At 35.6% G+C, this 14610-nt stretch overlaps 3 protein-coding genes across 4 annotated transcripts; all 3 read left to right on the top strand.

The window, feature by feature from the left end:
- Nucleotides 1-2941: 2941 nt before the first annotated feature.
- LOC116168292 (upstream stimulatory factor 2) lies at nt 2942-4394 on the top strand. 2 transcript variants are annotated; one of them, XM_031484024.1, is made up of 4 exons: nt 2942-3104; nt 3256-3461; nt 3511-3755; nt 3800-4394. In XM_031484024.1, exons 1-4 carry the CDS (start codon nt 3076-3078, stop codon nt 4166-4168), a joined length of 849 nt encoding a protein of 282 aa, XP_031339884.1. In that variant the 5' UTR covers nt 2942-3075; the 3' UTR covers nt 4169-4394. The 2 variants fall into 2 exon arrangements, with proteins under 2 accessions (XP_031339884.1, XP_031339885.1); XM_031484025.1 differs by having other exon boundaries at nt 3053-3190.
- Nucleotides 4395-5500: 1106 nt separating this feature from the next.
- Nucleotides 5501-8029, top strand: LOC116168290 (potassium/sodium hyperpolarization-activated cyclic nucleotide-gated channel 1-like). The gene is made up of 9 exons (XM_031484022.1): nt 5501-5591; nt 5643-5878; nt 5922-6155; nt 6256-6430; nt 6481-6617; nt 6953-7128; nt 7183-7388; nt 7435-7644; nt 7696-8029. Exons 1-9 carry the CDS (start codon nt 5559-5561, stop codon nt 7948-7950), a joined length of 1662 nt encoding a protein of 553 aa, XP_031339882.1. The 5' UTR covers nt 5501-5558; the 3' UTR covers nt 7951-8029.
- A 1129-nt stretch (nt 8030-9158) lies between these two features.
- LOC116168291 (proteasome inhibitor PI31 subunit) lies at nt 9159-10276 on the top strand. Its single transcript, XM_031484023.1, has 2 exons — nt 9159-9492; nt 9549-10276. Exons 1-2 carry the CDS (start codon nt 9268-9270, stop codon nt 10179-10181), a joined length of 858 nt encoding a protein of 285 aa, XP_031339883.1. The 5' UTR covers nt 9159-9267; the 3' UTR covers nt 10182-10276.
- The last annotated feature ends 4334 nt before the right edge of the window (nt 10277-14610 follow it).

Raw genomic sequence — 14610 nt, 5'->3', positions numbered from 1 at the left:
AGAGTTCCGCTCCGCGTCGCTTCGGTGTATCTCGCTATATGTGCGAATAGGCACATCGTAGAATGTCTGCTATGTAGGGTGACAACAGTTTCAGCTACACTGCACAATGTGGTCGACGCACAGTTCTAGGAAGGACGCGAGTCCTCATACGCGACCCGGACAGCCTAATGAGAAGATTATACGCATGGATGAGAGGTTGTAAATGCCAACAGACACGTCACAGAGGACGGGATTGTCACCATTGTTAATGTTGATGTGCGATTTTTTTAACTCATCATGAAGCAGCGCTTGAAAGGTCGCCGTTTCATGTCGGACGCGGAGTTGCAGAACGAGGTCTGTGATAGGATTGCCTCACGCCCGAGGGAATTCTGGAGCGAGGCGAGGCAATGGAATTCAGTCACATTTATGTCAAACGGTTATGTAAAATTGCCAAAAACCAGAATACAATTGTTATGCGAAGGAAACGTGACAATTGAAGATTGAGCCTGCTGATTTTCCTAAGTTTTGAGACTATTGCAGCCTTGGAAAATGACATGTGTAGTAATTTATTTAGAAAACGCGATGTTAATGTTTGTTTATTAAGTGATTTGAATTTCGCGCCAAGTGAGTGCACATCATGGCTGTCCCCATGTATAGGTGTCATTTGTCAATTCAGCATTAGCAGTCCATCTTAATTTATAAGTTCGTGGTCGCAACACACTCTCACTAATCATCCCTTGGCGCATCAGTTATCGATGGGTATAGAGCAATACGGGGGGGGGGATTTGGTTATCTGGTTAAACGCAATCATACTTAGGAGCATTTTTACGTATTGTAACGTAAATCTAATTACGTGATTCATTTATTTACAACAAGGCGCAGTCCTGGTGAACTAGCTTGTATCATCTTTGGGAAATCTCGCATTTTCCCATTCCCAGTTCCCAAGAAATCCCGTTTATTCCTATTCCAGTTGGAATTTAGAGAAGTGTATCCAAAACCTTTACGAGACGCGACGGAAAAGAAAAAAAAATTGTTTTTTTACTTCTTTCCGTACAATTTTTGGAAATTATCTTTTATACTGCAAACCTTGTCCTGCTAATATCAAACACAAGAAAAAACAAGATAGGTACCATAGGTACTATAAGAATCGCATACGATTTTCAGTAGGAGAATTTTTTGCCACTCAGCTCGTATTCGGAAACCAGACTTTTGGCGTGCGACAAAAATGTCAGTGTTCACACCCCATGTGTAAACTTTGCCATATACGTTAAAACAAAAACGAAATCTTTTGAAGACAATAAACTGATTACCTAGCAGTAAATTATGTATGATTGCGGTGCGTTTCGGCACAAAAATCGGGTACTATAAACAACGCGAACAAGCAGTACCTACATCTAAAAAATGCTATAAAATGGGAACGTAAGTCGTTGCGGCATAATTTCTGCACAAAACAGTGTCCATCGCCCCCCCTTCTCCATTTTGTGCCGACACCGCCGACACCCGGTATCGAACGAAAACTGATATACATATAGACCTAAGACCTACCATGTAAATGGTTAAATAAATGGATCCCACCTAGTGGCGTAACTTCATTTTAAAGGCCCGTCCTCAAAAATATTTGGGGGCCCTTTCCCTTACTCTTAATATAACCGTTTGGATTTCTAATGACAACCATCTTAAAAATATATTAATGAAAGTTCACTAGAAATACACTCCAGAAGATTCGGATTCTTCAATAAAGATATCACCCTCATATCGATCTTCCGACGTTGCTCAACTCTGAACTTATTTCGTTTTTTGCTTTTCTCTTGGAGGTTCCACTATGGTATTTTCGTCCATTCTGAGATGTCTGCTTTCAAAATTTCAAACGACAAGTACAGGTGCCGTATCTACGACACCGCTGGAGATACATTTAAACTCATTTAGTTATTGTTATTAAGTTTGATTAGCGATTTCTATTCTTTGTGTATGAATCCGCCTTTATTGAATGACGGTAACTGTTTCGTCCATGCAGAGGTAAATGCTAGAGTGTTAAAAGTACTTAGTCGCATTCATCTCGAAACACAAGTTCAGTTTAAGGTTACCGTATTCAGGACCTTCAGATATCTTCTGGACTGCAGAAGGTCTCGCTAATTAACAAAGTGTTTCATGAAGGTACTTTATGTAAGAGACTTCGGAATTTTATGTTTCACAAATGGGAAACGGGTGGAGTTGCTTTTAAATCTCTTTGGGCTGGATACTTTTGGGCATATCAAATTTCGTATTAAATTAAGGTCAGATTTAAATGATATGATGATTTAAATTCAATAGTTACTTCCTCAGATTGTTAATTTTTGTATATTGTAGATATTGGTCCGGATTTTTCACCTATAGGTACCTATTTACCGCCTGTGAACAATGTTATCTGTTCCTTTAGTAACGCAAACTATGTAAATAATAAACACAAGCGTAACATTGAAGGAGTTCGGGAAATTTTCAATTTTTTTCAGTATTTTTTATATAAAAATTACATTTTTTGTACATTTTTGTTGGGGCCCCTTTTAAGTCGGGGCCCGTCCTCATTGCGTACCTTTGAGACATTGTAGTTACGCCACTGATCCCACCATTTTGTATTATACCTCAAAAATCAATGCCAACGAATGAGCACCGAGTGTTGGTACAAAAATTATCTTGCGTTGTATTAAAAATAGGTTCACTGAGCGTCTACTAAAATAGTGACTAAAACAAACACATAATGAAAATAGATTTTGAGAGCATACTTTTTCCCTAACAATTATAGTTACCTACGCCACTGCGTTGGCAATATGAAAGTTGCTCTATTTGAAAGTAAATTTTAGGATTTTTATTTATGTAGAGGTTTTTGTGCTACATAATTTATTGTACATAAAATACAAATCTAAAAGTAAATGCAAAAATACGATTAGGTGCTTTTGTAAAAATAAAAATAGTATTATTTGTGACGTGTCACGAGCATGCGCGCATGTCCGTTTAGTGCTATTTTCTTCGGTATCGCGTCACATGACCTGATTTGTTCCCGTGACCAAAATTGAAGGAAAATTCAAAATATTTTTAAGAAATTGACTTAAAGTTCTTAATATGGACATGCTAGACCCACTGAACACTAGGTAACCGAAGTTTTTTTTGTAGGACGAGAAAGATGCCGTATTCTCTTGTTATGTAACTTTACTGTATAGGACAAGGTCATATTGTGGTATGAATGTTGATTATTAGGATAGATAATGACTTCACAATAATAATACCGAATTTATCATACAGTGGCGAGGAAGAAATTGAAACCAAGGTTGTGATCACTCCAAATTTAAGGCAAGCAAAAGTTGTTCTCAATCAAACTTTAAATATTGTGGAGGACCAGGGTATGGATAGTGATGAAGACCAAAGGGTAGTTGCTCATTTATCACCTCAAACCTTATTAGAAACCCCTACAGACACAGAAGTACAATATTCATTTCGATCCCCTGAAGGTATGCATATGTTCGTATCTTTCATATCATATATGGAATCTTTTCTCAGGCACAATCACATACCGTGTTCTACAAGTTGATGAGGCAGGGGATAGTGTGCCACAACTTGTGACGACTGGTGGAAACTTCCACAGTGCCAGTGTTCAGCAAGTCCTTACCAGTAACATAAATGGGCAATTATTTGTGATAGGAAGTCCGGGGGAGGCGTTTACCACACAGTCGAGTGGCAGATCGATAGCACCCAGGGATCATCTGATCGATTCTTCAGCATCAGTCGCTTCAAACATAAAGAAGGTGTATGTCGATAATTAAAATTGTGTACATAAAAAGTTTTTTAGAGAGACGAAAGGCGCCGGGCAACGCACAACGAAGTCGAGAGACGACGCAGAGATAAAATCAACAATTGGATTACAAAATTATCTAAGATCATACCTGAAAACAACACGACCGAAATGAAAGGGAATGGGCATTACGAAGGACAATCGAAAGGCGGTATTTTAGCCAAGGCCTGCGAGTACATTGTAGAGTTGCAGGAGCATCAACAAAAAGCGGAGATATGTATGAAGGACAATAAACAATTAGGGCAAAGTGTCGAAATTTTAAAACAGCAAAACCTAGCTTTAGAACGAGAGAATCGAGCTTTGCGTGATATATTAAAGCGAAATGGTTTGGAACCTCCAAAAGATGAAAGTGTTCCTTTATCATAGCTATTTTTTACAATTAATTATTTAATTAAAATCATGCGGTTAATTCAATAAATATATGTTAATATACTATTGTTTCTGATAATATAATGTTATGCTTGCCTTTATTTTGTAATGCTTACGTCTTTTTTATACTTATTATTATATGTTAAAACTTGTAGTTAACACAACTAATTTGTTATGTTAGTAGTATTGATTTTTTTGTTTATATACATATAGTTTATTAGAATTGAAAGTTATTTTGCCCTGAACCTTTTATATTGCTATTATTATATCTACAGTTGTATATTATTGGTCATTCATTTATACCTAATGTGTTATATCTATAAGTATACAACCCATTGTACAGGCAAACTTTGTAATTGTAAATAAGTATATTAATGGAACATCATACTGCTTTTAAACTTAACCCTGTTGCTATCTATAAACTTAAAAAGGAATTAATAAGTATTGCTTTGTCAGGAACTCAAATCTCAGTTCGAAATTCAACAAATTTGAATCATAAATATACAAACCTCACCTTTACGTTCTGTTTCAAATACTGACGAAATGGCCAGTTTCAGATACAATACAAGGTGCCAACGTCCTACTTGGACGAGGGGAGTGAGGGGCACCCTGTTGCCTGGGTGAGAAGTTGCCCTTAAAGGCAGAACAGTCTACAAAAGAGTAATGGCATAAGGATGGGGAAACTATCCCATTAAAGAATATAATTTAAATCTGAAAATTTGCATACCAACATAGTTTTTCATGATCTATCAAAAGAAATTATCGTGATCGTTTCTCTTCCGGTTTTAGCGAGTGCGGATAGCAATTTTCTTATTTTAAATAAAACACCCTGTATTTTATTACAAAACACCCTGTATTTTATTACATTTTCGAAATCTACATGAAAATCTACGTCCTTTGGTACCACGTTTCCCTATCCCAGCATCAAAGGTTTTGAAGTTATTCAAGATTTTTCAACATTTTTGACGTTTGACTGCTTTTCTTTAGGACCCTGTACTTATGACTCTCTTGACTTGTATTTCAAAATCAACAATACGGACTTGATGCTACATGAGAATGATTTAAATTTTCATCGCCCTTCTACAGGGTGATTTAAAACTAATGGTCAAGTTTAATAACTTCAAACCTGAAAAAGTTGATTTTTTCAAATGAAACCTGCTTTATTTTTTTTAACTTTCAAATGTAGAAACAAATTCTACATGATCACATGGATCAATTATGAAATTCCCTATACCTATTTGTTATATGCCTTTCATTTCATTGCAGATTTTCTAAAATGGTGACCGTTTTGCATAATTTTTTAATTTTTTTTACATTTCAGACGACCTTTTGTAATCTAGACGCCACATGTTTGCATAAGTACGCGATTTTTAGTCTAACTTTCAAAATGACAACAATCTATGATGAACAAAATAAGCTGGTAAGTAATGTTACAATTATCATAGTTGGAAGGCATAATTGCTTATTTTAGTTCGTCAAGTATGACCATGAGTGTCAGATGGAGCGTCAATCCGACGAAGTTGCAGAAGTTATTAGCGGGAACTCTCTTCTGGCAAGGGTACGAAGAAGATTACTGAGATTTAGAATGGTTTCCGAGAACAGCAAACTAAGTAATTGGTATTTACGTAGCCAACGGGCCATTGTAAATGAAAAACATCGACATCTAAATACCTACCATTACATGTTGCACCCCTTCAGTAATGCTAGGTAAATTGTTTTTGTGAGAAACGTTCCTAAGCGGTTATTTCAGGCAGTGTTGGGAAATGATGATGTGTCCAGTATTCCTAATTCTACTTTTGGTGGTTCCGTTAGATGTTGCATTATTCCGCTCCCCCCACGAAAATTTTGTAGTAGATATACCATTTAAACACCTACGAATATTCTTGGATGCGTGCTGTATTATGGACATTATCGTCAATTTTTTTACTGGTTATTTTAATAAACAACTCAAAAAGGCTGAATTAGATCCGTTCAAAGTGGCTATGTATGTAAAACAATACCTCCCACACCCTGCGTTCATAACTTCGAAATTTACTACACTAGAACCATCTTTAGATAAGTCACTCACATATTGAATTTTGCAGAAATTATTGCTCAAGCATATTTATATATGATCTATTATCGACAATACCGACTCACTTGGAGCTGTTTATGGATGTGGATTTATACGGTAATGCTCACGTAATACTACAATTATTATCTCTACTAAAGTTATTACGATTTATTACGTTTGTAAAGTATTGCAATGTATTTCTTAAGGTACGACAGAATTACCTAATGTAAGGCACATATCAAATTCTTTGTTTTAGAACTTTGAGATTGACTACGCAATCTACAAGCTGGCAATGGTATTGATTATAACCGTCTTATATTTTCACTTGGTAACCTGCTGTTTAATGTTATGGCATATTTATACATGTGGTCTACTGTATAAGCCATTACAGGGGTTTGTAACAATTCAATTACTTATTTTAATCACATTGAAAACAACATGGAACTATCGCTACACTGACAGGATTCTCGATTATCTATGACAGAGCCTTATTATAGCTATAGTCACAACCGTGCATCGCCATACGAGTTAGTTACATCACGATATACCTACTGTAATGTACATTTAACACAAATATCGATCATATCATCAGTTATCTCGCATCTAAAATTAAAGAAATAACCAACAATTAGTAGGTACTTTAAAACACAATAAAACTACCCCTCAATTGTTTATAATTTATTATTTTTACATCGACTTCCATGCATAAACTTATAAATAATTTTCAGAAGCGAAATGCTTTCGTGGAATAAATCAAATATATATTACCACACACATTTTTATAACTCGCTCTTAATAATAAAAAGTGCAGGTTTCAAAGATATCAGGGGGGGCCCTATCACGGGGTTACCGATCCTTGTGGGCGTTTGGATCATTTCAAGAATACTACTCATTTATGTAATAGGTGAGAACGTTCTTGTATCTTTTTAAACTAACGAAAGGAAGTACATTTCTGTAGGAACGATAATGCAGGTTTTTAAGGCCGGCACTTCTCCTCGTCATAAATACCTTGAAATAGAAAGACAATTGAAGCAGTATATGGGCCACCGTCAGTTGCCTGATTCCATGCAACGTCGCATCTTGAAATACTACGAGTTTCGATTTCAGAAGATGTATTTTCGAGAAAGTGAAATCCTGCCTACTATTTCGGGACCTCTGCGTCAGGTAGGTATAGTTTTAGCCCGTTGTACCAATGCAGTGACTTTTCCAGGCCATAGTAATGCACAATTGCCAAAAATTGGTGGAGAGCGTTGCATTCTTCAAAAATGTTCCTTTCCCGCTACTAACTCGCATTGTTCATTGTTTACGTTCAGAAATTTTCTTGCCAAATGATGCGATAGTACGAGCAACAACCGCAGGCAATTCCATGTATTTTATCAAGAGTGGTACCGTTGCGGTGTTCACCGCATCCGGACGAGAGGTGCGCACTTTTGCTCATTAGGTATTATTGCTTAATCGCTTACCATTTTAGATTTGCCATTTAGAGGATGGAGACCATTTTGGAGAAATTGCTCTTGTGATGAGCGACGAATTGCGAGTCGCTTCTGTGCTAGCAGTAGATACCTGCGAATTGTACAAGTTAGATAGGAAGGAATTTGTTCGTGCCGTGCATCCCTATCCCGATCTACTTGATGTAATACAACATACTGCTATGGATCGATTGGAAAAAACGGCTATCTTGGATGAGCGAGACAGACGAGAAATAGCTAGCAAAAGACTTTATTAGAATGGTTAAATATTATAATTTTCTGTTTCTAAATGTATTATTTATGTAGCATTCATACCTATAAGTTGTTGAGAATTATTTACTTTTCTGAGGGAATGTTTTGCCCGTGATGGGGCGCAGATGGCTGTGCACGTCGACCGCATGGAGAGGTGGAGTGGTACGAAAACCTTCTCCTTGTTCGAAGCTAACCTGACAGATTTGAAAGACAAGGTAAGTGTTTTAAATTTGTGGTCAGTGGCGTACTTCTGCATGAGTACCTACATAGATGTTAGCTGGTCTTTTCATTCAATTGTAGCCAGAAGGGCACTCAAGCATAACCTTTGAATTTTGATGAACTGTATGATTAAGTAATCATAACTTGTATTGTATATATCTTTAGTTAAGTTTGAGCTGGTGTGTTCGCCGAATTACCCACATAGCATATAAGATCGTGAGATATAATGTGTTCACAAATTTAGTAATGATGAAAAGGTTGTGAAATTGGTAACAAAAAATGGAGTTCAAAATCAAACGCCGTCATCAATAGGTACGACGAACGTGGTTGCCGTTGCTATATCACTAGAGTTGTATATTTTTAATGCCATTTAAGTAAATCCTGAGATTCCGGGTGGCACTCTCACAGACAGAAAACGTTGAATTTTCGAATGCTGCGGTTTATTTATACTGCCTCAACTTTAGAATTCTGGCATCTGGGCTCACAATCCCACGGTCAGGAAATATTAGTTATATTCAACAAGTCTTACGAATCACCTTAACACACAATGCTTACCACTTAACACCAGCATGGCATACATGGAAGTGTTTTCGTTTATTTGAATGAAAACCGTATGTAACGAAAACGTTGGCTAGTTCTCTCACACAACACTTCTTTTACATTGTTTTTGCTTTTGCGCATTTGTCATAATTCTCTACATCCATGGGATTTGGATTCTTCAGATTCGTGGAGATTGTAGAGATACTTCAGGTTTCCCATGGTCTTTGGATTCTTCCGTTTCTACGGTTGCTTATTCCCTTTATTCATTAATTTTTTTCAATTTCTTCCAATTTCGAATTTTCCGATTCTTCGTGAGATAATTCATTCATACATATTAGGGAATGCTTCCCTTTACGACTCCTTTGTCTAATTTGAAGCATTAAATTTGAAACACCCTACATGTACTACTTCCAAAAGAAACTGAATGCAACCATTGGGAAGATTCCACCAACTTCAACTGTCAAAATTTTACATGCTCAATCATAACATTTGTATTTGTTTGCAAGTCATGTAGCGAAAAACATAAAAACTATTAAAATTTTCTCGTAAAACATCTCAAAAATATGGCTGCAAATCTATTCGGCTGGGATTTGCTTTACAATTCTGTTAAAGACGATATTAGGAACAACCAAGACGTACTGGTATGCCTTACACATTTAGTGCTTATATCAAATGGATTTAAATGTATTGGATTGGGGGAATCAAAAAACATAGACGGCACAGAGGCCAAAAGTGAAATTTTGCCGCCTGGCTGGAACAATGGGTACGCCATTCGTTATGTTTATCAAGTAAGTTACACGAATAATTAATATAGAAGTACCTGCTCACTTGTATTTGTGTATAGGGTCGTTTGTACAATTTAAGAGGTACCAATATGGATGATGCTATTATGATCAACCTAATTCGTGTGCAAGAACGCACAGTTTCCATGGTTCAACTGAATAATCGAGCCGTAGTACAACTGACTGGAGCTTTGGATCAGATGATCCCTAATAACGAAGAACTGGCTCAAACAATTAAAAGTCAGTTGATTGATAAAGTCACTGTGTCTAACAAGTATAAAGACAGCACAAGCCAAACGACTAATAACGAAACACCCCGTTCATACATCCCTAATTCCCCCTCTGCGCCACAATTTGACACATTTCCTTCACGTATCCAACCTGAAAGGCCACCACTTGGGGTCGGAAGATCTGATTTGGATCCCCTTGGAGGTATGGGACCTTTTCCCGGTATTGGTCCACTTCCGAGACCTGGGTCGAATGTTATGCCTCCTGGAGGGAGTGGAATGTTGTTTGTACCACCTGGTGCAAGACCTAACCCAGACAGTAACTATGGGGTACCACCTGGATCCGTTCCACCTGGCGCCCGATTTGATCCATTTCGTCCCCCCGATACCGATCAATTTCCTCGTAGACCCAACAGACGTGATCATGACGAATTTCTTCCTCCTGGTTTTGATAATATGTTCATGTAAATATGTAGACACAGTAAGAAACGCAAAGACTTTATAAATTAAGAAGAAATTCTAGGCTTTTCATGTAACACATCCAATAAACCATGTTCAATTAATTATGTATTATTTATTTTCTATGTACCTGTAGTCAGAACTGGGCACTGCTCGCGAGCATTTCGCTTGAAAAAAGTCTTGCGAGCGTACAAGCACTTTTCGGAGCGGCCGCTTGCATTTATTTAAAGTATTTGGTGCTCGAGCACTTTTTTCTGTCCGCGAGCGGTCTTTCCGCTCTCGAGTGTTTTTTTTCACTTGTGCGATAGACCGCTGAGCACTTTGTTGAGACAATTAGAGTGCTTGAGCGGTTTTTTTAGAACGCTCGACCAAGTTGTGCCTGTGGACTGTGGTGTTATGGAAAGGGTCATCCTAGACCAGTGTTTCCCAACCGGTGGTCCATGAAAGCATTGTATCTTTGTTTATTAATTTATTGTAAGTACATTTATTAGATTACACAGATTGCCATGGACATAATGTAATTCATTTGTCTATGGAGATTACATAGATGAGAGACTTGTCCGCCGGAGAGTCAGGTGAACAACTTATAAAAAAGTAATGTTTTGATTAAGTGAATTTTGAGTTCGTTATTTCATTAAAAGACAATGAAAAAAATGTATTTCTCCTGTGAATTTCGTTACAACTCATATGCTGAATGATGTACACAACTTTAGAGTAAGAAATAAAGATTTTTACTCTATGGTACAGATATCAGGGACGCACTCATGGAGAGGGGGGAGGTTTGGGCGTTACAACCCCCTCCAAAATTTTATATAAGGGTCATGCATGCCGTTATCATTCTTTATAGTTAAACTACGAAACAACCTTATGGGAAGATTTGTGCAATTTACTTGAACCATGTTGAACGAAATGAGTAGTTCTGGTCTAGAAAATCCAGTTGGCGCTACTATCGTGGTCTAAATAAATAGTGTATTTGTTTATGGTGACATGTTTAATTTAAACAATGGTGCAACAGAGACGCAAGTAACGTAAACGGGTAAACCTCATTGAATTAAAGTTTTTTTTATAACCATTAATCCAATACCACTGATTATACAAATTAAGTGGTAATCAATGCCAATACTAGTGAACTAGTGAGTAGTGGCGTGTGGTGCCTAAGAGAAGGAATTTCTTTCATAGCCTAAGCCGAGGTCAAGCGTGGTGCTGTGTTACTGTACTGTTACCGTTGTCTATAACAATGCTGTTACCATAGACCAAATAACATGGTCTATGCTGTTACTCAGAAAGTAAGTAGTGTCTGGTGGCTCTGGGATCTCGTTCTCTTTTGTTTAATTCCAAAATCGATTTCTGATTAACCAAAATTCATTTTTTAACACTTATTTATAGGAGTATAACTTGTTAGGTATGGATGAAGATGAGGATACACCATTCATTAAAGTCGAACCAAAACAAGAAGAAGAAATTGATTCCATTCTTCAGGGAAGCACTTCAATATGTAACGAAGTTTTGGTGACAACAAAAGACGAAATTATCATTAGTACATCGTGTTCTAAATCTTTTGATAATGAAGAAGTACAGCAACACTCTGACCCTCCTCACCTTTTAACTCGGTCTAAAGCAGTGTCTAAAGATTTTAAATGTGCTGATTGTGATTATGGGTCAAATATTAAATATCACTTGAAACAACATCTTTTAAAACATAAAGTTACTAAGGATTTTAAATGTACTGATTGTGATTATGGGACAAATGTTGAATCCCACTTCAAACGACATCTTTTAAAACATAAAGTTTCGAAGGATTTTAAGTGTGCTGATTGTGATTATGGGACCAATTATAAATACCTCTTCAAACAACATCTTTTAATACATAAAGTTACAAAAGATTTTAAATGTGCCGATTGTGGTTATGGAACAAATGTTGAACCTCACTTCAAACGACATCTTTTAAAACATAAAGTTTCAAAGGATTTTAAATGTGCTGATTGTGATTATGGGACAAATATTAAAAGCAGCTTCAAACAACATCTTTTAATACATAAAGTTACTAAGGATTTTAAATGTGTGGATTGTGATTATGGGACAAATGGTAAAAGTAATTTCAAACGACATCTCTTAACACATAAAGTTTCTAAGGATTTTAAATGTGCTGATTGTGATTATGGTACAAATGATAAATGGGTCTACAAAAAACATCTTCTAATACATCAAGATTCTAAACATACAGTTACAGTTAAAAATTTTAAATGTGCTGACTGTGATTATGGGACAAATGATAAAAACCACATCAAACGACATATTTTAATACATAAAGTTTCTAAAGATTTTAAGTGTGTTACTTGTGATTATGGGACAAATGATAAACTCCGCTTGAAACAACATCTTTTAAAACATAAAGTTTCTAAAGATTTTAAGTGTGCTACTTGTGGTTATGGGACAAATGTTAAAAGCTGCTTCAAACGACATATTTTAATACATAAAGTTTCTAAAGATTTTAAATGTGCAGATTGTGATTATGGGACAAATGTTAAATATCACTTGAGAATACATCTTTTAAAACATAAAGCTTCGAAGGATTTTAAATGTGCTGATTGTCATTATGGGACAAATATTAAAAGCAACTTTAAACAACATCTCTTAATACATAAAGTTTCTAAAGATTTTAAATGTGCTAATTGTGACTATGAGACAAATTTTAAAATTGATCTTAAAAAACACTTTTTAAAACATACAGTTTCAAAGAATTTTAAATGTGCTGATTGTAATTATGGCACAAATAATAAAGGAACCTTCAAACGACATCTTTTAAAACATCAAGTTTCTAAGGATTTTAAGTGTGCTAGTTGTGATTATGGAACAAATAATAAATACCTTTTCAAACAACATTTTTTAAAACATACAAGTTTTAAAAATTTTAAATGTGCTGACTGTGATTATGGCACAAATGTTAAATCTTACTACAAACGACATATTTTAATACATAAAGCTTCGAAAGATTTTAAATGCGTTGATTGTGATTATGGGACAAATGATAAAGACGGCTTCAAACGACATCTTTTAAAACATAAAGTTTCTAAAGATTTTAAGTGTGCTACTTGTGACTACGGGACAAATAATAAAAGCTGCTTCAAACGACATATTTTAAAACATACAGTTTTTAAGGATTTTAAATGTGCTGATTGTGATTACGGGACAAATATTAAATACAGTTTCAAACAACATCTTTTAACACATAAAGTTTCTAAGCATTTTAAATGTGCTACTTGTGATTATGGAACAAATATTAAATACAATTTCAAACAACATCTTTTAACACATACAGTTTCTAAGGATTTGAAATGCGCTACTTGTGATTATAGGACAAATGTTAAACGCTACTTGAAACTACATCTTTTAACACATAAAGTTTCGAAGGATTTTAAATGTATTGATTGTGATTATGCGACAAATGCTAAACGCTACTTCAAACAACATCTTTTAAAACATAAAATTTGTTAGGATTTTAAATATGCTATTTGTGATTATGGGACAAATAATAAACATCTTCAATATGTTTATTGTTATATTATGCACTGATTTCGTTCGCAAAACGTCAAAATACATTAGTCCAACGATGCTTATGTCTTTCTCTATTAAGTAATGAAATATACTTATAATAATAATTTATTTTTATTTTATTTTTAAGTGGGCGGGATTTCAGCCAAGGCTTCTCTACCAACCCAACCCACTATACATTTACAAATATCCCTGCTTGAACCCGGATTCGAACCAAGAACAGTCCAGCACACAAGCCGGCGAATAATAATAATGTTTATTCCCACGTAAACAAAACAAAATAAGATAAATGTGGGAAGGACTGCATTCATTGTAGAAATACCCTGATCTTCCATGCAGCCCTGTCGAGCATAATATAACAGCAACACATGTATGAATAACACCAATGAAACGATCACTCACCACGCATTAAGAAAGAAAAATGAAATGCTACAAAATCTCTAATTGCAGTGTATTTGATATTCGCATAGTGTAATTTGCTATGATATCAGCAACTGGCACATTTTAGATTTAAAGGATGATGGACTGAAATTTTGAGAGACCGCGGAATCGTATTATAAATTTTTACCACGTCATACGAAAACGATTTTTCAAAATATTGTGTACTGTGGGCGGGAATATCTAACAGGCCCCTATGCCGTAAAAATAAATTATTCACATCCGTACACCTTAAACGGTCAAGCAAATGTCCAGGAGTTTGGAAATAGAATATTTTATGATAGAAAACAGAGGAGTGCAATATTCTTCTTTGATGCATAGTGCTTCCCCAATTTTGTGAGAAATGTGATCCTTGCGTTTTAAAAGAGAATGAATAAAAATTAACAGAATATTACGAAATATACAAGACAGTAATCAACTATAAAATAAAATATTGTAATAATTAGAA

The sequence above is a fragment of the Photinus pyralis genome, unplaced genomic scaffold (assembly GCF_008802855.1).
Source record: "Photinus pyralis isolate 1611_PpyrPB1 unplaced genomic scaffold, Ppyr1.3 Ppyr1.4_LG4, whole genome shotgun sequence".
Taxonomy (NCBI): Eukaryota; Metazoa; Arthropoda; class Insecta; order Coleoptera; family Lampyridae; genus Photinus; species Photinus pyralis.
The sequence above is the reverse complement of the archived record's forward strand: the minus strand, read 5'-3'. Positions and strand labels throughout refer to the sequence as shown.

What these genes read in the sequence shown, in the direction of transcription:
- LOC116168292 (XM_031484024.1), top strand. Translation starts at nt 3,076, where the DNA reads ATGGACATGCTAGACCCACTGAACACTAG. An exon ending in CTAGACCCACTGAACACTAG is followed by an intron (nt 3,105 to 3,255) that starts GTAACCGAAGTT and finishes TTTATCATACAG; the next exon opens with TGGCGAGGAAGAAATTGAAA. An exon ending in TTCATTTCGATCCCCTGAAG is followed by an intron (nt 3,462 to 3,510) that starts GTATGCATATGT and finishes ATCTTTTCTCAG; the next exon opens with GCACAATCACATACCGTGTT.
- LOC116168290 (XM_031484022.1), top strand. Translation starts at nt 5,559, where the DNA reads ATGACAACAATCTATGATGAACAAAATAAGCTG. An exon ending in ATTGCAATGTATTTCTTAAG is followed by an intron (nt 6,431 to 6,480) that starts GTACGACAGAAT and finishes TCTTTGTTTTAG; the next exon opens with AACTTTGAGATTGACTACGC. An exon ending in CTGTATAAGCCATTACAGGG is followed by an intron (nt 6,618 to 6,952) that starts GTTTGTAACAAT and finishes AATAATTTTCAG; the next exon opens with AAGCGAAATGCTTTCGTGGA.
- LOC116168291 (XM_031484023.1), top strand. Translation starts at nt 9,268, where the DNA reads ATGGCTGCAAATCTATTCGGCTGGGATTTGCTTTACAATTCTGTTAAA. An exon ending in CCATTCGTTATGTTTATCAA is followed by an intron (nt 9,493 to 9,548) that starts GTAAGTTACACG and finishes ATTTGTGTATAG; the next exon opens with GGTCGTTTGTACAATTTAAG.